This window comes from Buteo buteo, chromosome 25 (genome assembly GCF_964188355.1).
Source record: "Buteo buteo chromosome 25, bButBut1.hap1.1, whole genome shotgun sequence".
NCBI classification, from domain to species: domain Eukaryota; kingdom Metazoa; phylum Chordata; class Aves; order Accipitriformes; family Accipitridae; genus Buteo; species Buteo buteo.
Genome location: NC_134195.1, coordinates 19,946,341 through 19,974,180, shown reverse-complemented (window position 1 = coordinate 19,974,180; position 27,840 = coordinate 19,946,341). Strand labels below are relative to the sequence as shown.

Below are 27,840 nucleotides of genomic sequence, written 5' to 3'. Positions count from 1 at the left end.
GCGGGACTGAGGAGGGGCCGGACGGAAGCGGCGGGAGGAAGCGCCGCTTGCCGCGCTCCGCTCATCTTGGCCGGAAAGGAAGGAGGGAGACGGCACCGGAGCTGGCTCCCCTCGGCTCCCCTCAGCTCCCCTCGGTTCCTCTCGGTTCCCCTCGGCTCCCCTCAGCTCCCCTCGCCCACTGGAGCCACAGGCTGTCCGGGTGGGTGTGGGGATCCGCCTGCGCAGGCTGCGGTCCAGGCCTCCCGCCTCGCTGGGCCGCGGCCGGACGGCTGAGGGAGGGAGGGAGGGAGGAGGGCGGACAGCCGGGGCGAGCGGTAGCGTGAGCGGGAAAGCGAACAGCTCGGGAGGGAGTTTTGCTTTGCGGAGCCCGGGCGCCTGGCAGGGGCGGAAAGGTGGTGTTCGTGGCACGCAAATCGGCCGAAGGGGCTCCGGGCTTTACCTTTTCTTTTGCTCTGCAAAATGTCGGCCTCCGGCTTGAGGCGGGGGTGCGGGAGCTCAGGCGGAGAGGGGGTCCTCCGTGTGCTGGGGGTTGGGGGCCGGGGTGAGCTTGGGCAGAAGGGCTTCTCTTCCTGCCAGCCCTTAGATTTAATTGTTTGTCCTGTTTGGCAGAGGCGAGAGCTGCTCGTCGGTTTTGTGATCCTTAAAGTCACTGACCAGAGTCTGGGCACCACATCTGTGAGACCAGGAAGTGAATTTTGCCTTCAAAATAAATAGCGTAGAAGTTTCCTCGTTTATGACTAAGCTGACAAGCCACATATGAACCATAAGCTAACTGGAGCTAATAATAATTGTACAACTTTTAGCACTTAACTGTTGACCTCTGATTCTTGGCCCAAATAGCTTTTGGGTTTGTGTCCTGGATCTCAGAGAAGAAAGACCCTGGTTTTGGGAGCAGCAGAGGGCTACACTGTCTCAGGCTCCGCTCCGGTCAAGAGAGCCATAATACATATTCTAAAGTTTGATCTGCATGCTTTTTTTGCGTAACCACTAGTTAAATGTGGATTGTCTCTGCAGTGAACATAGTTTTGTCTTACATGTAATTTGTTTCCCTTCCGTTTGCAGGAATTACTACTATTCGTGTAAGGGCATTGGTGTGAAGACGTCATAGTGGTAGGTAGGTCTTCATAGCTCAACTGACTCTCCTGTTGGGACGATGAGCAGCCATAACTGTATCCTAAGTGCCGGACAGGTCTTGTATTTGCAGCCATTCACAAACAAGAATGCAGTGTATAGTGTTGGGAATTTTTACCCTTTCTTCTTTTTGAGGGATATAACTTGTACTGCCAACTGCTTCAGCAATCACAGGCTTATATTTCTGCGTGACTGGAACTAGGGCGCTTCAGTATTAAAGTTAACGTCATACACCAGCAGTGCACAGTATTAATCTGAAGCACAGAGTGTCAAAACACTTTTCAGACATTTCCCTCTTCTGGTAGTAATTCTGCAGCAAGAGTGAGCATTAGAAGTATAAAATAAAATAGGTGTTTGTAGGAAGATGCACACTATTGATGTTACGTGGTATGCTTTTCTTACCGAACTCTTCAAATATTTTTGGAGTATGTAGTAGGGTGAGTTCAAAATTGATGTTTAACACCTTAAGCTGTGAAACTTACTGACATGGGATGTCGTGAAAACACTTGGTATTCATGGGTTCAGAGAAATGGCACATTCTGGCTTTAAGTGCCAAAACCAGTTTGGAGCTAAACAAAGGAGCTAAACAAAGTATCTGAACTGCCACTTGCTGAAATCAGGAGAAATGTACCTGGAAAAGTAAATCCTGTATGCGTACTCTAGTGTTATATTTTACTGAGCATCTCTTCCTACCTGTTGCCAGAAACCAGATACTGAGTTAGGGACATCTCTGGCCTGACTGAAGAAGGCAATTCTCACAGACTAAAGGAGCAGGGACAAAAGCAGCAGTGGGTGAAGGATGTGGTCAGCTGTCTGTTGTTTTGGGCATTTCTGACTTAAACATAGCTTGCTTTTTTCAGGAAGGCTTTATATATATTTTTTTTTTTTTAATCTGCTGAATTTATTGAATTTTCATCTTCATTTAATAATATCTTTTTTTTATACCTTAATACCATGCAACAAGTTAATTAATCTTGTGCTCATCAGTCTTCTGAATAAAGTCAAACCCTACTTAATCCCCCATTGGTCTTTCTGAGCTGTACCTGTCGCCTCCCATACGGCAGCACTATATCCAGCATGCCACTAGAGGGGCTTAGCTCCCAGGGTGTGAATTACATTACAAAGTTACAAAAAACAGTATTTCATGGTTCTGTCTCACAGTATGACAGACATTGTCTCAACTTCTTTGCACTCCAGTGGAATTAAATGCTGCCATTGCTTTGATCAGATTTATTTATTTTTACTAATGCTTACTTGCCTCGAGTTGGTAAGGAGACAGGCATGTTTTGATGAAAGGGAGTACGTCCATATTTAATCATCAGTGAAGAAATATTTTAAAACTGAGAAAAGGGTGTAATAACATTTATCAAAAAATGACTTTTCCATCATTAATGGTCAACATAGGCAAACAAACCTCTTCCTCGTTTTAAATTCTGCATTTGCTGGTGAGTTTCAGATGTTCAGTTGCTTCCATATTTTATTTTTAAAAGTATAAATTATAGAAGTAGAGCTATCACATTTATTTTCTGCTTCTTGTCATGTTTCAATTTTTTGTAGGCTTTTTTGGGAGACAAATTCAGCTGAAAATAAAACAAATTCATTGGTAATTTAGTGCCCCAGTTTGCAACATTGTTATGCTCTGCTTTATATTTGTAATCTAATGTTTCATGAATAATTTATGAAAATAATTAAAGTTTCTGTGTTTGGCAAAACAGTTTTTTCATATTTGGTAAACTAATATAGGTGGATAGTTTTGCCAGGGTTTTTCCCCTCCTTTCCCTTCAGAGAGCATATGTACGTGTTGCATATTAATAATAAAGTATCAGACTTCACCACTTACTGCTTTAAAAAGTGTATTTACATTAAGCTCTGAACCTGATTTCTGTTTAAGCTGAAGCTAGTTCAAAGAATCTTTCATCATGTAGGAATTAGAGTCAACATGAAAATGAAATACACATACTTTTCCTGAAGTAGAAAATGGAAGAATTGGCTATGATGGACTTAGGTTTTTAAGTATGAGAACAAGATGTTATGGCAACCTTGACAGTATCCAGATGTATATGGGAAAGGGACAAAAAGTATATGTATATGTCATGGGAATGGAGATAAAAGTTTTGAAGAGGGCTAGCATGGGAAATGAGATGTTTGAAATGAACAAAGAGGGATAGCCCAGGAGTCTTTTATGTATGTGTGGGTTTCAAGTGTTACAAGTCACCGCAGTGTTTTACAGTGACCTCAGCGCTAGGTTTTCTTCTTCCTCCAAGCAGGCAGGAGAGAATACAATGAGCTCACACGCTTTGGTTGCCTGATCCTGCAATCCTTTGCTTGCATGAGTCATCCCATTGATTGCAATGGGACTGCTCCTCTATGTAGGACTTCTTGTAGGTACGTTGGTATGACCAAGGGTTTATGAGTTTGAGCTTAGCGTAGGCTTTGCAAAGGACGCTAATTTGCCTTTGTGGTAGCTGCATGATTAGCGTTTTCTTTGAATGTGGCCCATCCCCTTTCTCTTTTCACACAATATGGCTTGTCTTAGGCAAAAGGTTGCTGTTTAATCAGCATTGTTAAATATGAGGGAGAACACAACTGGTATATATACTGTATTCATATGCATTTTGAAAAATCCTAGTTTTATGCTGGTATAAATCTGAAACAGTTGTAAGTGCTGTCTTAGCTGTATTCTAGTGTTGCTGGGAATAGCATTTGACCATGTCTTAGGGGTAGCAGTGGTAGTTTAGTGTGCTAAGTTTCTGTTACCTTTCACTGGCATTTGCCTAACAAAGTTCAAGTTGAGGGTGAGTGTCAGGAGAAGTATGTGGATGAAGCAGCTAACATCTTAATGTAATAAAATAATTGTCAAGTAGGAAGGGGATTCAGAATATTTCTCAGTGATTCATGCTGGTAAATCACACTGAAAATGATGGTAATTATAAATCCGGCCTGGTGGTCATAGGTACCTTGTTCTCTGCACCCCACCCCACCCCCTCCACTTGCCCCTCTTCCTTTAGCCTTTTCCTCATGTTTAAAATGTGATTGCAGCCTGAATTGGCTTGTGTTTTCTTTATGGGAGGCAGGATCAGATCTCCAGGGGAAAAAAAAAAAAAGAGAAATAAAGTGAAAGAAGGGATTGTATGTGATTATAAGTGCACCATAGGTTTAAACAGAAACCCTACTACTTGAATGGAGTCAAGATGGGTTTAATCATTTTATGGTAATTGCTCCTTTTATAGATGTCTCTGTGCAGACACCACTAAAAAGTGAGAACAGTGTGTTTCATTTAAGTTTATGATTTTTGTTTGGCATTAAGTTGGCAAGTAAAGGTTGTAGAAGGGTGAGAGAAAATAGAAAAGGGTAATGGGGGGAAAAAACTGTTCACTCCCAGCATTTTAGGCTGCATGGTGTAGAAGGCTCCCTTTTAACCATCTTATTGTAGTGTGGAATTTTAAGGAATGGGATTTTTACTGATGCCAAACAAAAACTGTACGTAAGAGACTTCAACTAGCCACAACAGAGGAGGGATATTTGATAGCTGTAGGCAATAGTACTCAAGTTTAACAAAAATATATTCAGTGCTTGTGACCATCTTAATACATATATTTTTATGTATTAAAAACTATTGTTTTCTTTTCTAGTTCACCTTGATCACCAGAACAAACTCCACAAGAGATGGTAAGTGGTCTTCATGGGTTTCTATGTGATAACTTAGTCACATTTTATATACAAAAATGCGTATAAACACTTTTATTGAACTGTCAGTGCAGACTTGTAAAAATTAGATGTGAAAGTAGCTAAATTGCTTTGAAAATAGAATTCATGTTACAACAGTGAATGATTTGTCTACTCCTGGGAAGACTCCAGAGACATAACAGGAAAATAACAGAGGACTATGATCATTTGCCTTAGATTTATAGCTTTTGTTTCCTTGAGGAAATCTCATTTCCATTTATTCCACAGCTGAAAAAGCACAGACATAGAACTCAGTTAAACTTTAAAGTGTTCCTTTCCCTTTTCCACCCCAATGTAAAACATTTCTGTATTTCTTTTTTAACAGATGTAGTTTTAAAATTCAAATGTAAAATGGATTTTCAAGGGTCATTTTCAACAAAAAAGCCACAAAAAGTAGTTGGACAGGCACCAGCATCACAGTTCTGTCTACATGAACTGGCTTTTTGTCTTCCTTTCCCCTAAATTAACAACTGGAGCTAGTCAGCTAGACAAATTGGCCAGCTGGATTCCAGAGCTTTCAGTAAAGTCATGAAGGCCCTTTTTAGAAACATTTTAGAAGAACTGGAGATAATTTTTGAGCTTTAAAAGAATATGTTGTCTACTTTGGAAATACATAGAATGTAGGAGATACCTGCTTTTGTCAAGCTTCATGATGTTTCAAAAGTGGATTTTTAAGTAGTGGAAAAAATAGACAAAATGTTCTAAAAGTAACCTGTGAATGTATCAGACTTGACAAGAGGACATTCTTATCTGACTGCTGAAGGATGAGGAGTCAGTGTGACATTCTTAAGCAAAGAAAGAACAGTAAATAAAACATTGTTCATCCTAGCTTTTAGGTGGTTGGATGATAAAGGATGAAGAAATACCATATGGAAGGCAGATGCTTTTCTTGCACCCACTCATTTTAGGAATAAATATTTTGAAATGCATGGTCTTGTAGCAGCGCAATGTTAGACCAAGAGGAGAATCAGAGTGAAGTTTCACCTCCATGAATTGTTACTTTTGAGGAAAGATAATTTGTCTGGACTTCTAAATCACATAGCTGACCCCCACAGCCCTTCATAAATAGGGTGCAATTTTTGATCAGGAATGTCTTAAGGAATGCAGATTTATTGTGGTGGGTTTTCTTTATGGACTCTATTAGCTGGAGGTATTTCGTTTCTGAGAGCATTTACCAATGACCTTAAAAAGCGATAGCATTTATAGATCTCTTATGGGATAATGGGCTCAATTTTGCAGAAGGAAGGGAAACATGAGAGTTAAAAGTATTATTCCAAACTGTCTAGCATTTGCATTATTGCCTGAGAATCAGAAAGTGAAAACAAATGTAAGTAAATGCAGTTAACCTCTCTAGATATTGTTAGCATTAAATGGAAAGTTTTTCTTAGGTTTGTTTTCTCTGTTTTGTTTTGGGATTTTTTTTTCCCCAGAAAATCATTCTTTTAAAGCTACGGAATGGTGCCAGTGCAGATCAAGAAAACATGCTTAAAGAAAGATTTTTGTCTTGTATGCCCTTTTTAAAAAAAAAAACCAACAACCTAATAAAGGACTGTAAATGTCACGTTCATCTCTGAAAACCTCAGCTAATCTTGCCGTAGCTTTGAGTGTTTGCCAAAAGGTGGCTTAATTAAAATTCTTCCAATTTAAAAGTACAAGCATTCTGTTTTGGCCCAGATAAAAGATTTTCTATGGAAATTAAGATGTGGAGGAAAGAAAAAAACATTTGCTATTTATTTTACTTGTTCTAGGCTCTGGTTTACTTTATGGCCTTCTTTTAAGATCCTCTATTATCCCCTCTTTTTGAGAGTGGGATGAGGGAGATGAAATGGCCTGCAGGAAGAGGGCTTAAGGCTAGGGGAACTGTGGGGCTTTGTAGTTGCTGGTGAAATCTGAACAGCATTAAACTGTTTTTTTAGGAAAACAGATTAGCTAAAAGATAGGAGAAGGTGTGTTACAGTATGTTTTGTTCTATAGAACTATTTTTCCGTGTACTTTATCGGGGTACTTTATTACCCCTTTTCATATGTTGGTTGCCGATGAGTACAAAAGGGAGATTTACTGGCAGCTTGCACTTGGCTAAATACAATCTTGTTTTTGATCGAGGCCATGATGGATATATGAACTTGGCTGAATTGCCATTTGACCTTTTCTGAGAAACTTATTTTGGCAGGCAGATGGAGGAAATATGTTACTGGATAAAATGAATGCCTTTGTTTAATATGGAGGAATTTTAATCTCTTGTGTTTTCTGTCTGCGGATTTGGAAATCAGGTGTAGGTTGTAATACATACACCTTGGAATGATTCAGTTCTTAGAGCTCACATGAGCAGCTAAGGAGTTGTGGAATATATCCACACAGCATAGCCCCTAGAAGGAATTGAAAAGAACTGCATGAACACTTGGAAAATACCTTCTGGACACTAAAACTTCTCTGTTGCTAATTCTTCACTGGTAGTTGTGTGGGTGCAAAAACAATCTCTTGTAAGAGTAATGAAGTGTATTGTACTTGCACTGTGTTAATACTTGTCCTCTTTCAGATCTATATGGTTTATCATAGGAAAAGGATGACTAATGAGTAAAAGGCAGGCTTTGTGCTCGCATTTACAGTGTTTCTCCCCTCCATTACCATTTGTTTTCTCTCTTTCTTTTTCCTTTTTTTTTTTTTTTTTTTTTTTTTTCACTTTGTGTTCTTTCCCTCTCCCCCATGTTTTGGCCACAGGAAGACACTGAGCCGTGGTATTCTCAGCAAGTGTATGCAAGATACTGGAAGCACTATGACTTAGCCATGCGCTGGATGCGTAGACACCAGAAAGCCTACAGGAAAGCCATGGAATCCTTTTATCACCTATCGTGGCATCCTTCTGCAGCCTCACCAAGTAGCCGCTACTCAGATTGGGATGGGAATGATCTCCCATGTACCCCAAACTATTCTTCCAGCTATAGCCCCCATGGCAGAGCTCCATACCATAGGGGAGCTCAGCAGTACACAGATGCACACCAAGGGAGGGAGGATGATGACAGGGACACCAAAATGGAGGAGGACTCTGAGTCTGAAGGGGAGATAGAATATGACTTGAGTAACATGGAGATCACAGAGGAGCTTCGCCAGTTTTTTGCACAGACAGAGAGGCACCGGGAAGAACTGCGTAAGTCCATTCTATGTTTTCTGGTACATAAGATTGGGTGATGGATGGCTTCAACATTTACAGGTTTTGTAAGAATTCACAGAAACAGGCACTGCAAGTGAGCAAGGCAAACAGAATGAAGTAGGCAAAACTGATGGGTGCACTTAAGCACCATTCATTAGAAATAAGTCTCAGAAAATGTTTGAAGGCTTTTTGGCAAGAGAGAGAAAATTATGTCTGTAAAGAGGAGAATAACACATTTGTCTAGAAGACAATATTCATTTTTAGTGCCAAAGGAAAAACTCCAGAATTTTTACGGTTAAATCTTGCTAACATGCTGTATGTCTGAAAGGGGAACACAGAGGAAGTGCTTTACTACATCACTGAACCCTAGAGTAAGCCTCAACGTATTTTATAACATGGAGCAGCCATTTTGTTTGTTATTCTTTGGCTAACCCAACAGCAAAATTTCATGACCTTTTTCTTCTCCCCTTGCATCCCTAGGGTAGTCTTCATTCTGTACTATACCACACGTTTCTCTTTGTTTTGCATCTTGATCTGGACCCAAGTCCTTAAGCAGGGAATATAAGCCAAAGACTTAAGATTTTTCTCAGGTCTTGATCCTCAGACGTATTGGTCATTTTTGTTTCTTTGGAATCCTTAAAAGAAATAGAAGATCATGCTGTACTTTATTGACACTTTACTACACATACAAATGTTGTAGGCAGATTTATTATTGTTTTAAAAAAGCAGCATGATGAAAATAACTTTTCCCAGATGACTCCAACAGGAAATACCCAGAATGAATGTTTAATAGAGCTTTCTCTGCTTTCTCTGAAAGAGGGAGATGTTCTAAAGATGCATAATAAAGGCAATGGTTGGGAGGGAGAGAGGAAAATTGTGTTATTTTAAGTTCTCTGATCAGAGGGTATCTGGTGAGCTGAAACACCTCAGCCTAACTTCACACTTCCCATCAGTATGATGCACAGTTGATCTAGTTAGCAGAGGAAAGTGAGTTAAGGAGCTTGGTGGTGGTGCCTGACATGCATCCCTTTCTCATCATGCTTTTGCAGAATCAGCTTGGTGTTCTCTGTTGAAATGTTCCTTTGGTGAGGTACGGGATGCTTTAAGATGCTCGGCTACTTCTGGAAATGCAGTACATTTTCTTTGGATTTATTTTGTCTTTATGGTTAGTAGTGTTTAAAGGTATGCAAGTGATTAAAGTGGTATCCTGGAAATTGGGAAATCTGGGCTCAGAGTTGTTCTTTGTTGCAAATATCCTATATGACCTTGGTATAGCTATTTAATCTCTTCCTGACCCCTCGCTGGCTGTTCTTGCTAAAAATATGATTTGATTCTTTATGATGAGCAGGTGAATTGGGAAGAGGTTTGTGACTCAGAACACAGATTTCACGTTTGTTCCTTCCACCACAGTGGTACTTGGAGCCTTTTGGAATAATTAGGTCTCTGCTGTGTGCCATGTACTAGCCTAGTTCTGGGTAAGTGTAACTCCAATCACTTCAGCGACACTATTCCAGATCTTCATGCAAGTTTAAGCAGAATCTGGTCTTTACCTACTGCATGCCTCACTTTCTTTAGTAGTTTCCCTGATAAAGTGAGGATAGTAATAATAATCATCTGTAATTCCTCAAAGCATGAAAAAGTAAGCAAGTACTTGATTTAATTGAAATTTAAAAGTGCCACAGAACTCATGGGTGAATGGTGCTATCTAAATGCTAATTTTGTGAGTAATTAAAAATACAGTATGATCTTGGTTCAGAAATGATTTTTTCTTGTGCAGTCGGGGAAAAGGAAAACAGAATAAATTTTTATTTCTGTTGAAGTTTCTCAAAAGAAGAAACATAAGCAGCAGGAGGAGGGAAAATCATTGTTTTCCTGATGGTGTGGAAATGAGCTGGTATGGAGACTGTGTTGAAGGCAGTACCACTGTACTTCAGGAGGTAGTGTTACTGATTTTCCTGGATGCTGTTTCTGAACAAAATGAAATTTAGGGGTTCATTAAGCTGCGATCCATAATGATGCTGTCATGTTATATCTTTCATACTGTGCTGAAGAATGATAGTCGTTCTGTATCGATGCTCAAGAAGATGGAGATAATGCATCCACAGAAGAAACCTGCAGTTACTTAAGTATTTCCTCTCTGATGCCTTTTCCTTTTAATCCCAAACTGTATGTTCTGGACTGTCTCCCCCCCCCCCCCCCCCCTTAGGATCAGATTTGTAGGGAAAGTTGGACACTATAAAGCTGAATGCCTGAAATTTAGGTATCCGTGTCTGGAAGAGACATTTGTAATGTTGAGGTAAGAGTTTTAAATTTTCTCTAAACTGAATGAGAATGGGTATGTCAAAGCAGAATACCAATAGTGACCTTGATGATCAGTTGAACTATAAGGCAGCTGTTAGGGAACATTAAGGGTAAGGCTGGGTCTCATGTTTTCTTTCTCTGGCATAAATAAGGGCTCCAGGTGGAGTTCACAGCCTTTGACCCCTGCACCTTTTTACGCACTTGGGAGAAGACACCTGGCTTGCTCTTCTTTTAAAATGAATGCTATGCAGGAGTTTGATATATGTTTATTGGCAACTTACTGAAGTATGAGACACATGGGAAAAGAATAGCAAGGGGACAAATAAAAAGGGGAAGTTGGCACATAAGTAAGGCAATATTAGTGCAGAGGGTGGAGGTCTGATTTATCTTTGTGAAGGATGACTTCCATTAGTCTGGTGTTTTTCAAGCCCTGCAAAATTAGAAAATACTGTGCAGCATTAATGCAGCTATTTTGGACATGCATAATGAGAGTCTTGATTTACCGAGAAAGATATAGGTGGTTCCCACACATGATCCATGTCTCATCAACATGTAGAAGGGTAATCAGGTGGACTAAAACGAATCCTAGCTGATGTCAGACTCTTCACTTCTAATGCCTCATCTAGAGTCTGCTGAAGATAAACATGATCACAGACATCAGAGGATAAAATCTTGCAAATTTTAACTGTGGAAGACTTAAATAGGCCTGAGATGTAGGCGGGAAAGGCATTTGTGTCTGGATGGTGATATACAAGCATTAATGCTAATTGCAAAAAGTTTCAAAGATAAGCAAGCCATCATATCAGACTAGCCAAAAAAGAAAACTTCAGGTTTATTCCATATTTCGGTGACTGCCACAAACTTGAAGAACAAGCATATTTGTAACTTCTTTAGTGATTTTTTTTTTTGGTTTTGTTTTCACAGTGGGCATTTGCAGAGGTGGGCTGACTTGCACAGTAAAGCCTTTGAAACTGGCAAACTGAGCCTTGCTGCATGATTTAACACTTCAGCAGTGATAAAGTTGTTCACAAACAACCTCCTTTAAAACAATCTCTTTTTTTTGGTCTTTGAATTCATGTCAAATTCTTACTAGTTTTTATATTCATGTCGTGTTGCAGTCAAGTTATGTGTTCCTGGAATGCCCCGAAGTAATTGTGAGCAGAGTTTTGCTGAGGCTGTATGAACTCAGACCTATTAATGCACTACAAACTTATCTTGTATTCTAGATATATGGTGCCTTTGGTTAAAATCCCTTACTGACAGTTTTAATATCTTCCCTCTTCGGTTGTTTCTTCATATGCAATCATAATTATCTAGTGATTCTATTTTTTAGGGGGTTTTCTTGTCAGGCTAGTCTGTTGTTCTGGTTCTTCATGTAACTGGTGATCCTAATATACTGTGCTTCTTGGGGATGTTTTTAGTTGCATTTAAAAGTCTTCCCTCTGGCTGTTGAAAAGGATGTAGTTATTTTTCTGCATTACCATACCTGTCAGACCTAGGTAGTGTACTGAATTCTCCAAGCATGCTAGATGTAAAGGACAGAATACAGTAAGTTGCTTTTTTATATTTGCAAGAATTAAAAGGACAAAAACGAAGAAAGGAAGATTGACAAGCCTAACAGTTCTGTAAATTGTCTAATGGCACATATTTATTACACTTTCAAATTTAGCCTTTGAAACATGTAGTTTGTCCTTATGCAGTTTTTCTTTGTTTACATATAAGAGAAAATGACTACTGTAATTGAGTGAATAAGGCATTGCAAGTATATTCAGAACCATTCTGTAGTAGTCAACAGGCGATGAGACAGTGTCCTTTATTTAAAAACAAAGAAAAGGAAAGGAAAGTACCATCATGTCAGTTCATTACTGAAGGATAATAGTCTGTCAATTGTTAATGCTAGTTTTTTCCATTAAAGCCTCTGTTTGTATTGCACACACATACCCTCCAGCTTTTCCCAAAATAATGTTGTCTCAACTTAAAATTTTCATGCTAGATGGAAAACCTTTTAAAAAAATTGAAAGGAAATGGTGAATGAAGATGTTTGTTTCAAATCTGTAGGGTTTTTTTACCTCGGGTTTCTTTTTCTCTGAAAGATGACGGTTGCCACTGCCTCTTCCATGAAGAGGGAGTAATGGAATTTTCCATGTTTTGAAACTTGTTTGAATAGTACCAGATCGATGAAGCTTTTGGTTTTGTTTAAGGCCTATGTGCTTCTTTGGACTTTGATGCAGGTTTTTTGCCTCTGTGTTTTCCTTCTTTCCTTGGCTTTTGGTAAATGCTTCTCCCTGTTCTTCGTCTGTCTTTTTCTCCATCAGACTGTAGTTCAGATTTTTACTCTTGGTCACCAGCATCTTTTTTGTTTCTTCTTTCCTACCCTAAACTGTCAAAACAGTGTGGATGGTGAACTTACAAATACCTGCTCAACTTCCTTGGCTTTGTCAGCCTTGTTGTCACATGAACTTTTACCACTCTCTTAAGAAATTGAATTGCTGAAGCTTCTGAGAAATGCCTGTGAAATAAGAGTGCTCTCTGCAATATGTGTGAGTGCTTGAGAGATGCTTTTGAAGCGTGTCCTTTTGTGAACTGAAGGAAAAATGTGAAAGGCTCTCCTTTTGTACCACATCTCTGCTCTTGATGATTAAACCTTTTATTGTGTAGCAGCAGAATCTTCTCAAGTGCACACACTGTGTCCAATGTAGAGGCAGTGTTATTTGGTACTGGAAGACAACAGCTGAGAAAATGCCTTCTTGCTAGAGAAACAAGGAAAAGTGCCACAATTTTCCCCCTTTCAATATTGAAAACTAATCTGTACTTGCAAAAATAGAGGGTCTGAATTGTGCTTGGAGAGCAACAGTTGGGTACAGTTTTATATCTGTTTCATAACAGACAAGATTGTCTTTGTACTAAGTGTATCAATTTGGGAACACATCCATTCCTAGAATATGTGATAGTCAGGAAAATGTCCTTGAATCTCAAGATACTAGAGACAGAATCTGAGCTTAGAAGAATGTATAGCTTTGCTATGTGGACCTATGTCTGGCCTATCAATCCCAACACATTTTGCAATGAATGGACGTTATGCTGTACAGGTGTACTTTGCTGCTACAGGAATTAATGGGAGAGGGACACTAGAAGGCTTGAGGTGCTGCTGAGGAAAGAGTGCACTTTCTGTATCACTGGACCAGATACAGTCAGAAACGGATATCCTCTACTGCATGCTCAGGAGAGTTGTGTGAGGGTTAATATATAGAACTGGAAATTGTATGTCAAGTCCTTATTTGTTATGTGCCTCAGGCTGAGACTCTTTGGCAGCGTTGGCAACCCCTGAAAGTATGCAAGTGCAGGGCCAGGCTTGTTTTGCTGCTAAGGGATGCCCTGGGTTTCAGCTCCTAGGTGGTACCTGAGGATGCTGTGGACCACGCTCCCATGCGTGCAGCCTGGACAGTCAGGTGGAGCCAGGGCCTGGGATGCTGCTTCCCTGTCTGCCAGCGGCTGTACTGGGCTCAGTTCTTCCTAAGCATGCTGTGGAGTACTGGTATTTGAGTTATAGCAGGTTTATAGCTAGGAGCATGGGAAAAGAAGATTATGTGGTTCAGTGTAACTGTAGTGTAGACATTGCTTTAAGAGAAATGCCAAAATGTCAAACACCTCTGTTTCCTCTTACATTTGATGAAAATGAAGAATGCTGTCTTAATATGAAAAAATGTATTAAACTTTGGAAACCTGTGTTTGAACTTGTCACCCTTTATTTGTCTGTCTAATGTGTTCTTGTTGTTATCAGGTGGCTTGTTGAGAGGTTTGATTTATTCATATTTATAAGGGATTTTGAGTACCTCAGCAGGAAGTAAGCAAAAGCCTCAGTGGTAGAAGAATGAACAATATGATCTGAGAAGAATTGTTCATTCCAGACCTTTTGCTTAACAGTTAAGTTAGATGTCATCCCTGTGACCAAAACGTATCCTGTTGACATCATCTTTGCTGAACAAATACGGGATTTGAGCTACCCTTTCTCCCAGAGAGCTATTATGCCTAAGTTATTCATGAATCAGTAAGAGAAGTCTGGTAATCTTGTATTGTTGCTGGTCTTAGTAAGTCAGTGCTGTGATAAAATTCCTTCTGACTGGACTTGCCTTGAGGATATGAGAATAAGACGTGCAGGACAGAGACAGATCATTGCTCCTCTCAGCTGCCCTGTCCCTCACCATCCATGTGCTAGATCTGCTTTTGATAGCTGTTTCTTGATGGTTATTGGTCTTAGAAGGATCCCATGGAAACAGGTCAGTAGCTTGTTGTGATGGATTAGCTATTGGAACTTTATCTTTACAAAGAAAATATATGTGGTAACTCGGTTTTAGATCAGACAAGGAGAGTGTCAGCGCCTGTTCTGTGTTCATGCAGTTTCCAAGGCTTGAGGGCATTGCTGTGACGTACCTGGGCTCTGCAAAGCTTTGGCAAAGAACCACCAGGCGGACCCGAGGGCTGAGAGGCCATGTGTGGAACAAGGAATCCTTCCCCAGTCATCTTGTAAGAGCAAAAATAGCTTTCAGAATGCTATTATGGAAGATTGCTTCATATGGGAACAGGTTGGTGTGGGAAGACGCAGACACTACTTACACTCAAAACTGGTGCTGGTAGTTTTTTTTGAAGGCAGGTCTGCCTGCTTGCTTATGCCATTAGCATCTGCACCTGCTCTGAGTGGCTCCTCTAGTCTTCTCTTCATTCTTTGTCCCTGCAGGGGAGCCTGTGAAAGCAGCTGCAGCTGCTGTGGAAAAGAGCAGGTGAGACCACGCTGACAGACACAGCTCTAGGGAAAAGTGGCGTAAAAGCTGCTCTGTGCTAATGGCTCGACTTGGGCAGTCTGTCTTCTGGTTCCATCTACATGCCACGTGCAGCATTTCTGGATCTCCTAAATAATTTTACTTAGGAGAGAGCTCTGTCTCAGTTCTGTGCTGAATTCATCTGCCTTTAGCATGATACTCTCAATGTTGTAAGTGGACAGTGACAGTGTGGGCTACGAGTTAAGCGTTTTCTAACACAACCTTTTTTGTACCGACCTGGGGGAACTGTTGCTGTAGCGAAAATGTTTAAAGCTTCAGGGTGTACAGCACTGGAGTAATTGTGAAAAGCAAATGTCAGAGACCGAGGTGGAAATGGATGTAATGATGTTGTGTGCTTTCCATGCTCTTTATCTACAAAATCTGCTTAGAATCTACAACAGAGCATGGCAGCAAAATATCTCAAGTGTCTCTGTTATAAAGCAATCCACTTGTACAGGTTTGCTTGGAGACACAGTTTACCTCTGTAATTTTAATGGGGTGTTGTTAATGCCAAGACTTCAGAAGCACCATTTGCTTTTAAATGTCTCTCACTGTGCCTCAGTTTTACAAGAAGTGTCCAGATGGAATTCATGTCCATCGTCATTAGGGAAACGTGGGGTGCTGTGGAGGCAGAAACTAAGAGTTCGGAGACTTCCATCTGCCCGGGTCTTTTCGAAACTCATTTCCTTGCATCCTCAAAATCAAGAGAGACAGACAGAGGCATTAGGCTACCCATCTCAGACTTGGGTGGCCTTTACAGACTTCCATCCCGACCTTGGACATGCCATTTGGGACTAGATCCACAAAAGCTTTCAACACAGGTAGAAGTTAGCAACAGATATCCAAAATAATAATCTTTTTCTTCCAACCATGCCTTCCAGGAAGAAGGGAGCAGTCACTTATACCCAAAGGATGATGCATCTTAAACTACAAGGTGCAAGGGAACATTGTCACTCTTATCGTTTCCAGTGGCTGGGTTGAGCACCTGTGCCACCTTGTGATGTGATCTGTTCTGAAGCCCATTCCAAGGAATCTAAAGCACCTCCTGCTCTAGGAATTCATGTCCATTTTCTTTTTATTTGGACCTGTAATACAGGGGTGATAGCACTTCCCTGCCTCTCAGGAAAACAGAGAAGGTTGATACGACAACACACCAAGAAACAGTTGTGCTGCAGCCATATGAAGTACTCAGTACAGATTGATCCAGCTGTTCATCAGTATTACAGTTGTTATTGGCCTCCAAAGTACCCAAACCCATTTATCCAGGTATCAGAGCTTCCCTCTGATATTTTCACGGACATAACATTGTTCCGCAGTACACTGAAATCATGGAGGCCATGTAAAATGAAGAATAAATCTTAAATGGATGTTTGTACTGAAATAAATAACATGGGTGTTGTACTATTGATTGTTGCTGTTCACATTTAGCTGGATAAGAATCTCCTGGGTTTAATTGCATTTGTAGTTGCTGAAGTGGTGGTTGTTGGTCTAAAAGTCAGCTCTGTATTCACAGAAATTGGAGAAACTTTGCCAAGGAATGTATGCCTCCAAAGAGTGTGCTGGGCCTCAATTGTAATACGGTTGTTCAAATACTAACAAGCCAGTGCTGCCGTTCTCTCACTCTGCACAAGCCTTGCAGAGTACCTTCATTTCTAGGAAGTCTGCAATTTCTTATACGGTTGCTGAGCAGAACGGTTGGAAGACTCGCTTTAAACTTCATCAGTTGTTATTGCTTTGGGATTTTTGGCCACTAGTGTGGTGGGAAGGAGGTTGAAAAATTGTAGAAGAGTCCAGACTATGGAGACTGCCTCATGTGTGACATGTTGGTGGAGGAGGTGTTGAGGTGGTAGATGCAGAGCATCTGGCTGGCTTTGGATGAGTGCAGGAAGAAGTATCTGCCTTTTTCTGATCTCTCCATTTCTCAGTAGGTAAAGCTGGTGATGTGTAGTTATTTGCATTCCCTGATTTTTGCATTCTTCCCTTGGCATAAGTTACTGACCTCTGTCATGAACAGGCTGTCAGGCTAGATGGGCTTTTAGTCTGATGACTCTGCTCCTCTTAAGTCTTGTCTTCATCAAGTCATTTAAACACTTCCTTCATGCGTGAATTGCCCCATTGAAGAGACAGAGGGGAGGTGTGGAGCTCCCACTTGCGAAGAAGTACAACTTAACTTTCTGAAGTGCAGGATGCCAGCTGCCTCTTTGAAAGGAGGCAGCACTCAGACTTCTGCTCCAGCAACCGAGTCTGGAACTAGTTCTAGTGTCAAACCTTTCCCTTTTGTGGAAGGTATGATAGAGGCACGTCTGCAGGTTTTCTGTGGCATATTTTCCCAATGTTTTTTTGTTGTTGTTGTGTTTTTAATACCAGGCATAGCAATTATCCTTATGTATTTAAGTATATTTCATTTAATTTACTAGAATGCTGAAATGAGCAATGAGGTCAGAGGTAAACTAAGTTTCCAAAGCTCTACCCCTCAGCCCTTTCTTTCACAAGTTGTGACATATTTTGCAGATTCCTTTAGTTTGACCTTCTTTCCAGATGTCTCTTTCAAAACAATTGGTCAGGCAGCACACTATAGTTTACTAACAGCATGGAAAAAAAATGCATATTTACTTGCTGAAAAAAACTTTACCTGGATCAGAGATTGTTATTTAATTCTGCATGTCCATGGTAATACTAAATTATGGACCTGTTGGTTAACTGGAAGGTCAGTTCATATCCAGAGTATGCTTCCTTTCAGAAAATCATTTACGTGGTTACAGGTTGCTCTCAAAACCCCCTGTTTTTCAAATGTTTTTGATAAAGTAGCAGATTTCCCTGCATATACAACCGAGTTACTTTCTCATGTCATACAATAAACCAACTTTGAATTCAGCAGTGTAGTCTGTGGCTGGATTCAAGAAAGAAATTTGAATGTAAAGTTGGAATGTGCGAGTTTGTTTTAGCAGAATGACACAGGCTACTTCCTTTTTTTTTTTTTTTTTCTGAAAGCACCAAACTTTCAGTATTATTTAGCTGTCTAGCGCTCTGTACATCATGGAACAATTTATTCCAAGTGCATGTGCTTGATTCCTATTCAGGGCACATGTGGAAAAATTGTTGTGAAACTCATGTTTCTTCAATGTGCCTGTTTGCTTTTAAAGAAGCATTTTTAAATATGAACATTTCCTTGTTCACTCTCCTCTGTGCCATAAATGTATGTGTATATATGGATACAGTTATATATAGATTTCAGTAATCTTTCTGTTTACTCTAGCGCTGGTGTCTTTATCTGGTGTCAGCATTGTTGCCATCAGTGACAGATTGGAGTTGTTTTGGGGGATGGGAGTGCAGAGTCAGCTGGTCTGTATTTAATCTTATTGCTGTAGACTTGATCCTTACTAAAGGCAGCTGCCAGTGCCTGATCCTGTACTAATTTCTAAGCAGTGGTCGGTCAGGAACTTCCTGGCTGTTTAATTCTGTCAGATGGCACAAGCGTACAGTCTGGACACCTTGTTGTCTCTGGTGTGATACAGACCCATGGTTACGCTGGGCTCGCCTGTGTGTTTTCTATCCTGGTTGCACGTATAGCTGATTATGAATTACATTTAGATCATTCAGATTTCTAGAGCAGGCTTTCACTTGAGGTTCCACTGGGCTAGCTGGTTGCTTCATGTTTATGGGGTTTGATTGTTTCAGTTCATTTTCTGGTTGGGATAGGAATATCCCTTCTTAAGGGTTTCACTGTGGAAGGTAATAGAAGAAAATAAAAGAAAGGTGATTTGTTGTTTAGCTGGGCAGTAATCAGTGTAGCCTACTGCTGGAGTAAATATGAACATGAAGGCTTGTATTGTTTCCATCTAGGATCTTTGGCAGTTTGTTTTGGAGACCACAAGACAACCCTTCTTGGTTTTTAATCCTATTTCTAAAACAGAAATCAGCTTCTTTGTTCTGCAGTTAACTGTGTCACTTTCTGCCAGTAACTTAACCCACAGATTTCAGAACAATGTGAGATAATTAATTCTTTAAAACTCTGTCAGGTAGGAACGTTAGATTAATTAAAATTAAATTAATTAATTAAAATTAGATTATTTTTACAGATTCATTAGTGAGGCATGTGTTTAATTATCTTGAGAGTGATACATACTACCCAGTACTAACCATACTACCTGGAAGTGGAACACCTTGGTTCTAACCTTACTTCCTGGCTTTCTGTTAATTTTGATTTCAAAGGTAGTTTCTCTTCACTTGCTGTCTTGGTAAGTAATTTTGCGCTGTTTCTACAGAGCTGTCCTCTTCAAAATGTATAGCAAATCTGTATTATAGTGAAAGAGAAGGTATCAAACTGAGGACTTCATATTTGCAAAATCTGTTTGCTGTCTGCTTAGCTTGTTGCAACTGTGTCTTTCTTAAGGAGCACACTCTCTTGCCTTAGACTGTTTCCTTCTTTTACCAATAGGTTTTCAGTCAGGCTGTGCTTCAGTGAACACATCTCAGTGCCAAAGCCAGGTTAAGCAGTTTTTCTTCCTAGCCATTCCCTCCTACTCCATTGCTGCCCCTTTAGTTCAGCATGTGTGGTGCCAAGACACTGAAGTGTACCGGGATTAAATATAACTTGTTGGGTTTTTTTTGTAGGGTTCACTATGTGGCCCCTTAGACAATTGTAGTGGCATCCTTGAGGGGCCTGGGAGCTGGAGCGTGCAGCTAAGGGAGGAAGGAAGCAGAAACTGCATAAGCTGGTTTTGTAGCTGAGGAAAGAAAAATGTCCATGGAACCATGGTTTCAGACTGCCACAAGCTTGCCAAGGAATCACATCTGCTCTTACTTCAAAGCCTGTAACAGAACATTTTCTTTTTTCTTGAGAATATTGCATTGCTTGTAGATATATGTGGTGAAATATTCAATTTCTTTTAACTCATTCCCTTCTCAACTAGCAGATGGAAAACTTGTCAGTGTAGGTACTTGGGGTTTTAATACTTTCAGCGTTTTTGGTAGTTCTCTTTCATGGTGGTTGTGACTGGTGACTGAGACATTATCATTCCAGGCAATTACTCCCCCAAAAAGTCACTTTTATTCCATATCAGTGTTTTCAGGCCAGCTACAGCATTTGATTTTTTTCTACATAGGTTAGACTGCTGGCACAGTAAGATACTGCCTAGCTGTCTCCATTTCTTTCAAAATCAGACTTCTCTTTAAAAATGGGAAGGGGGAAGTTACATTGTGTCATCTGTAATCCTTTTTTTACATTTTTTGCAAACACAAAGTTTTAAATTTAAGGAGAAGTTTAAACATAAGTCTATTTTCCCCAAGCCAAATCACAGCTATAATGAGGCTGTTCATTCCGCTATAAAATCGTGTGTCTCTTCTTTCAGTACATTTCCACAATTTCTGTAAGTTGCTTAGTGTTCCAAAGTAACCCTCCAGCAAGGAAGACCGTGCTGTTTTCAGCAACCTGGAATATTTTATCTTTACAGATGCGGGTGTAAGTCACAATTGTTTGTATCTCACAGGCTCCCACTGATGGTAACTCTTGCCCTGCAAAGCTTTGCCCTTGATAGAGTAATGCTTAAGATGTCAGCCCTCTGGAAATCCAGAGCTCTGTAGAGCTCTGTAGAAATTAAACTCCTTGAATATCCTGTTTACAAATCCTCAGATTTAAATCCTTATTTTGTTGGAATTCCTTTAGGCAAAGATTTTGGGTTTCCCCATGGTATGCCTGGTTCATGCAAGTATGGGCATAATAAAATGGTCTGATGCGATCACTTCAGAAAAACTCACACATAAGTTTATGGTAAAGGTACTTAGCTTTTCTAGGGAGATGAAGAAGCTGGCATTTTGCGTTGAGAAGCCTGTGTGGGCAGAACATTTAACACAGCAGATAGGCTTGTGGGTAGTGGCATTCAAAGAGAGAACTAGGAGTTTTTAATCAGTAGAAATGGGTGGTGTTTTTAACTGTTAGTGTGGGCTGCTCAAGATCAGCTCAGGTATCATTTAAGAAAAGATGAGAAAGCTCAGAAAGTGCATATGCAGCAGTAACAGAAAATCATTCACCATCTGAAATAAGCAGACAAATATGTGAACAGGGGTATAGGTCAGTCTCAAGGAAAAGAAAAAAACAGACCAAGGCTGGGGAAAGTGCAATATTTCCTTGAAGAATAATGTGCTAACTAAGCAAGAAACACAGTCAGTAAAGGCCATTTGACACTTAGGAGGAGCAAGCCCTCGGTGTCTTGCCATAACTACCATCGTGTGGGGCAGAACATGGCAGACTGCAGAGTGTGTGCACCTAGAGAACTGTGGAGAAGGCTGCCTGTATAAGAAACGTCGTCAGGTTGCATATGATCACTGGCTACAGGGAGCTAAGGGTTGGGTGTATAAATATTAAGAGCTAAAAATGGTACAAGAAACCATACAAATGAATCTTTCATTAAAAATCCAACATAGATAATTACACTCCCTACTTTCATCTCCTTTTAATGTTGAAAAGTCTCCGTGGGGACTTCTCTCCAAATAAGGAAATTTATTTGGGTTTTGGTTTTGAGGTGGTTTTTCTCCTTGTTTTGTTTTTGTTTTGTTTTTTTTCTTTTAATAAGAAAAGGATGAATTTCAGATAGGAATTTTTTTTTATTACAACTTAAGCTTCTCAAAGGATATTACAAAGAAGGAAGAGCAAAGTGGATCAAACTTGTGGAAAGTGTATGATATTTTCCTTTTTGTAAAATAAGAGAAACAAGACAGCTGAGTTTCTAAGGGCCTGTGAGGAAAATAGCTTGTCTTGAAGGGCTTAGGTCATAGTTTTGCTGAAAGTATGTAAGAGGGCATTTGTGTGTCCATGAAGCCCCAAATGCAGTGAATAGCTAAGGTGCTAGTTACTGTTTATCCTGCTTTTGGCAGTCCCTGAGGATGGAGGTAGTTGTCTATATTTGTTCACTTTTCAGCTAGTATACCCCAGATTAAGAGTCATCCATGAAGGGTAGGAAAAGTGGCGGGAGGTGTGGGGGAAACAACAACCCAAAACTTTCTTTCAAAAGGCTTGGAATCACTGATGATATCCCAGGATGCAGTGTGAGCTAGGTAGAGATCTCAGTATTCCTTAAATATGAAGAAAAAAGGCTATTTACTGCATTTGGAAAAAGATCTCTCAACTGGTTTTGGCCAGATAATGATGACTTCCCAGCAGAACTGGACTTGGTAGGAATAAGTTAATTCTGAACAGAGCTTCAAGAGAGGAAGAGCATCTTTGGGAACAAATGGAACTGACCAATTAGGAAAATGTCAGCAATGCTTTTCCTTTGTGCAGGAGCCAGCCACCACTGCAGCTGCCTGCCTGCCTTCTGAACATTTGCACAACACTGTTTCATGATTGGAGGAAGCTTGCCAGTAGTTGAAGCTGAACGCTTTAAAAGAAAGCACGTTTATTTTAGTCTGTGTGAAGTGGAAGGAGGAGCTACTTAGAATTGTGTAAAAATTATTTGTTTCACATTTATAACTTGGCAGCACAATGACTTACGAATTTGGAGTGTGAAACTGATTTGAGAATCTGTTCTGAAGCTGGGGAGTTCATTGCTGCAGGCTGAGAATTAGTGTTTTGATAAACCTTGATACCTAACTCATGGATGAATATTTGGTGCTTGCTTCAGAGAAATTCCGGTTGCCTCTATAGGTTTAGGTCTATAGACAGTTTATAATTTTGTTTGTTTGTTTTTTCCATTGTCAGATGCTTGTTGTCATCCTTTTGATGAAGGGGTACTTGCACATTTAACTCAAGTTGCATTGCTTTGTATTGTTTTTAAAGTAAATTTTGAGATAAGGGAAAGAACCCAGACTGCTGGAAATAAGAGCAGCTCTACTTCCCAGCCCCTGCCCCAACAAAGAGGGTTTAGTGTGCATCTCAATGGGACAAAACTTTCTCTGCTGTCATCTATTTCTTATCTCTGTGTTTGACTGGAAATACTGCTTTTGGAAAATCAGTAGTTTACATACCCATTTAGTTCCATGGGTTCTCTTTCCTTGATTATCCATGACAACAAATGGTGCCATCACTGACAGTGCAGTTTGTCATGGTAGTATCTCTCCATAAATAACCCATTTGAAACTGCAACATATTCCACACAGCTACAGTGGTACTACCAGCAACAGCTGCCATGTTTTATGCTCAAATTCAGCCTTTGGTACAAAAAAATATGGATCCCTGTAGCAGATTTCTGTCCCCAGCCTCTGCCTGGACTGTGGAGACCTGATTTATGTGTCCGAGACTCTGTAACTGGGAATATTTTAACCAGTAGCTATAGAAGAGTAAAGTCAGGTTAGAAAGTTAAGGGCAGTACATCTGATTAGTATAAAGTAAAACATATACTCCAGACATTTGTTAGGTAATTTTGAGAATGGAATTCAAATTGCTGTTATTATTTTGATTGTTAACATTAGGATCTGCAGGTTTATGAACTACTCTGTGCTACAAAATGGAGATTGATGCACACTAAACTGTAATCCACTCATCCATCCTAAAGCTTCTGCTAGAGACCCATTTAATTTCCAAACAGTAGAATTCATTATCTGTCTCCAGAGAAATTAATTTTTCTTAAGTGTTACTGCGTGCAATGAGCTATTAGAGGGCATTCTACAGCAAGCAGGCGAGGAAGCAGCTGTCTCTAGCATGCAGCTATGGAACTAATGAATAAAAAATTTCCATGGGCAATACAGAAGTACAAGGAATTCTCTTTGTGGCCCAAGAGAGTCAACAAATATGGGTTCAATTCATTGCCCTGCCAGAGTTTTGCTGTGTAACCTACAGTGGGAGACATTTTTTTTCCAGTATAGATTCTTGTTTTCTGTCTAACACTATTCAGTGTAATTTGCATCAAGTTCATGCTTAAAAGCATGTTACCTAGTTGTGGACAGTCTGGTGTCCCAGGAAGTTTGTTTCAGTGGGATGCAAGTGACCTGTGTAGTCACAGCCTGGGTGCTATAGCCTGTCCTCATAGTGCTGGGCCCTCTGTAGGCGATGTTAGTTCTTTTAATTCAGACCTTCTGGTTAAAATGGCCTGACACCAAATAAATCTGACTCTTCCAAAAACACATATGGACTCTAATGTATGTTTCCTTGTGAATTCTGGCAGTGCAGCCCACTTCAGGGGTGTGCCCTTAAAGCAAAATCATATAAAGTGAAATGGCTCTCTGGAATAAATTGCTAACCCCTCAAGCCCTCCTGTCCTTCGAATACCAACACAAAACTGTGGATGGTGTTTGAAATGATAGGACAAAAGCTTTCTGTATCCCTGTCAGACAAACAGATGCCAAAATTGAAATTTCTGATTATAGTTTAAAATATCTATTTTCTGCGAATGAGGTATGGGGAATAATTCATTTAGGAAGGCTGACAGACAGTCAGTTGGCTGCTCTGTACAGTACTTTCCAGTGTAAAAATAAACGGCAGATGTTTGACACAGATACGTCAGGATACTTAACTTTGGGTTAGGGTTTGCAGATGTTACGTGTTTTGTGGAAGCTAAATCTCTGCCTTAGGGAAAGGAGGGAAGAGGTACATGGCACCAAACGCTGAGAAGCATGTCCTGTATGTGACTAATGCATCCTGACCTGTGGACACTCTGTCCCTTTTGATGTTTTAAAAAAAAAAAAAAAAAAAAAAAAAGCTGTCACTAGTAGTGAACTGTTTCAGTGATGCAGTTTTGAGAACCCTCATTTGTCCTTGGTAGGCAAAGGAGTTCAACTGCCAGGTGATTTTCTTCATCTTGTAGAAATGTCCCCATAAGAGGAGAGTCTTGTATAGCACTTTGCTGTTTTAATGGCACAGAGCATTATTTGTTCCATCAGAGCAGCACCCAGGAAGTGGAGGTAAGTTTGGGCACACAAAATCAAGTTCTTGCTTCCTGATAGGGCTTACCAAAGAGGATTTTTGATGACAGATTGGTCCAAATGTTTCAGCTCTCTGAACTGTTTTAAATCCTCTTTAAAAGATGTGGTGCAGGGCTTTATGTTGGGTGCTGTTTTGGTTTGCCTTCAGAGCAATAGCAGTATGGCTGCCAGTTTTGAACTTTGCAAGTCTTGAGAAATGGATGAGGTTGGATAGTTTATCTAAATGCAATGCTTACAGCTATGTTTCATTGGATGCACTTAATGGCAGACACTTGCATGACAGACTGATTTGTTCATTTTCAGAGTAGTAACTGATTACATTTTCTCTTGGCTGTGGTTCAGCTAAAGGTGCATTGTCCTGTGCATTGTTTCCTTATCTCAGCTGCTAAGTCATTACTTTGGAAACAACTCTCTTGTTTGGGGTTGGGCGGGTTGGTTTTGGTTTTGTTTGGGGTTTTTTGTTTTTTATTCTGCTTTTTGGGGCATGTCTATGCTGGGGAGAAATGAAGCAATGCTGATTTTTACTTGTTATTATTAATACAGAGGTTTTCTACAGTTTTAGGATTCAGTTCCAGGATCTTCCTCCTTTCTCCCCACTTCTTCCAGCCTGGCTTTATCATGTTACTTAGTAGGAGTTTGTCACTATGCATAATGAGCACAGCAGGACGAATAACATGCAATTTGTTTTGGAAGTTGCAGAAGTTGGCTGAACCTAGAATGTGTGGATCTCGGCCCTCTAGACCCAGCACGAATTTGAATGTGAAATATTTAAAAAGTTAAAATAAAATGTGATTGGTTTCATAGCTCAATAATTTACATCTCTTGTGGTTTGTTTGTCTAGGGAGACAGCAGCAGCTGGAAGCTGAGCACCAGTACGTGGAGGCTGATCAAGACCTTCACAAAAGGATGGGGCGTTCTGTGCAGCCACCTGCAGAAAGACCTGGAGAGAGGCGAATGGCAGAAATGAAGAAACTGTATGGTGCTGAAGCTGCCAAAATCCAGGCAATGGAGGCTGCCATGCAGCTTATCTTTGATAGAAACTGTGATAAAAAGCAGCCCAAATACTGGCCCATTATTCCCCTCAAGCTGTGAGTACCTGGACTGTGCTCTGACATGGCACAGGGCTGTAGGGACAGCTGCCTCAGGTTGTGCTGCTGAAAGAACTGCAAAGTTTTGGTTTTGGTTGGGCTTTGGGGCAGAGGCTGGCAAGGGCAGCATGTTTCTTTGCCCTGTGTTCCTTTTACACTGTCTGTCAGCGATGGTCACGGTCCATTCTACCTACATAGAGTTGTCAAGTAGTAATAGGAGGGACAGTAATATCAAACCTGTCTAAAGTCATAGTTTCACTCATTTGATACCCGCCTGCCTTGCTTGCAAGGAACATAAGCGTCTATACTCAGTGAACTGGGAAAACTGAAAGTGATGTGAAAAAGACTATACGAATTGTCTGTTCTTCCCATTTAGGAAATTGAATGATCCCATTTTTTAGTCTTGTTTAACGTAGCAGCATTTGGATCCTGTTTAACACAGCACAGCTTGAAGTGTTATGTCTGCTAATCTTGGATTTTTTTTTTGAGAACCGGGAGCCCACTGGCCAAGATACAACATATCAAATTACCATAGCCCAGCCATTTGAATTCTTTTTCAGAGGTTTATAATAAAGCAGGAAGTTTTTCTTCCAGACTGATACTTGTCTGGCACAAGTTTGACTCTAAAGCAACATTATATAGAAAAATGTTTTAATGAAGGGGGAGGGGGGGGAGTCGGCGAGAAGCCTGATGTGGCCCTGTCTGTTAGAGATCTGTTTAGCAGAAGAGAAACTTAAGAGGACAAAGCACTCTTGGGGCCAGTGCCTACAGTGATTTTTGCCATTCTAATAAAAAGCATGTAGTTGGTTTCAAGCTTTAAAGAACATGTATTAGTTTGATAGACTAAGGGTACATCTGTACGCTGTATATCGAGGTGTGGAAGCCATGTAACCCTGAGGGCTATCTTTATTTTAGGTGCAGCTTTCTGATGGCCACCTGCATATTACATGCACAAAGCTCAAATGTAGGCAAGTTAAATGTGCCTCTGTGCGTACTCATCCATCTGCGCGGGCTGTTTGGCTCCACTGCTGTCACTCTTTAATTTTGGTCAGTTGTGCTTGCTCCACTGATAGCTGACCAGGTGGAGTGAGGCACACAAATGGTCTGTGTAAGAGAGGCAAAGTTGGCCCCTCAATACTGGTGACTCCTTAGAAAATGGTACCCTAAACACTTCCAAGGACTTTCTGTGAAGCACTGCTGCTATGGATCATTGTGTGCTGAAGGGCTGTAGTTTGTATTAAGCAGCATTTCCATGCCAAGGCAAAGGAACCTTATACTGTTTTAATTGTGACAAACATTCATGTGCCTATCTGGCAACAGAGGAAGGTCACAACTAAAATTCTAACTTCAGTTCATGCCCGCTGTGTCTGGTGTATCTCTGTAGCATGTGTAGTTTGTCATACCCACCAGCAGTTGCTGTGCCCTCTGCAGCAGCCAGCTGCACTAAAACAAGTCTGCGGTGCAGTTTAAAGTATCTTTGGGTTTGCTAGTAGTTACTATGTTTTTTCAAAGCAGCTTTTTCATTTCAGTTCCACCTCCTTCACTTTAGATGTGATGAGATGGAGTTAAATTGAACACGGAAATTAAAAGCCCTCAGTCTCCATGACTTATTGCTGGTGTGATTAATCCAAATAACTTGTGTGACACAGGAGAGGGAAAAGGGTTATGAACAGTCCTGCATTTGTCTTCACTCTTGTTTTTGGCGGGTTTTGTCAGAAATTCAGTGTTTTGTTTGGGTTTCCATTTGTTGACCAAATAAATTCTCTTCATAACA

The 27,840-nt window shown here is 40.4% G+C and overlaps 1 protein-coding gene across 1 annotated transcript; it reads left to right on the top strand.

Moving 5' to 3' along the window:
- Positions 1-27,840, top strand: GEMIN8 (gem nuclear organelle associated protein 8). The gene is made up of 5 exons (XM_075057366.1): positions 1-199; positions 1,063-1,114; positions 4,764-4,800; positions 7,576-8,002; positions 25,820-27,840. Exons 3-5 carry the CDS (start codon positions 4,798-4,800, stop codon positions 26,068-26,070), a joined length of 681 nt encoding a protein of 226 aa, XP_074913467.1. The 5' UTR covers positions 1-199; positions 1,063-1,114; positions 4,764-4,797; the 3' UTR covers positions 26,071-27,840.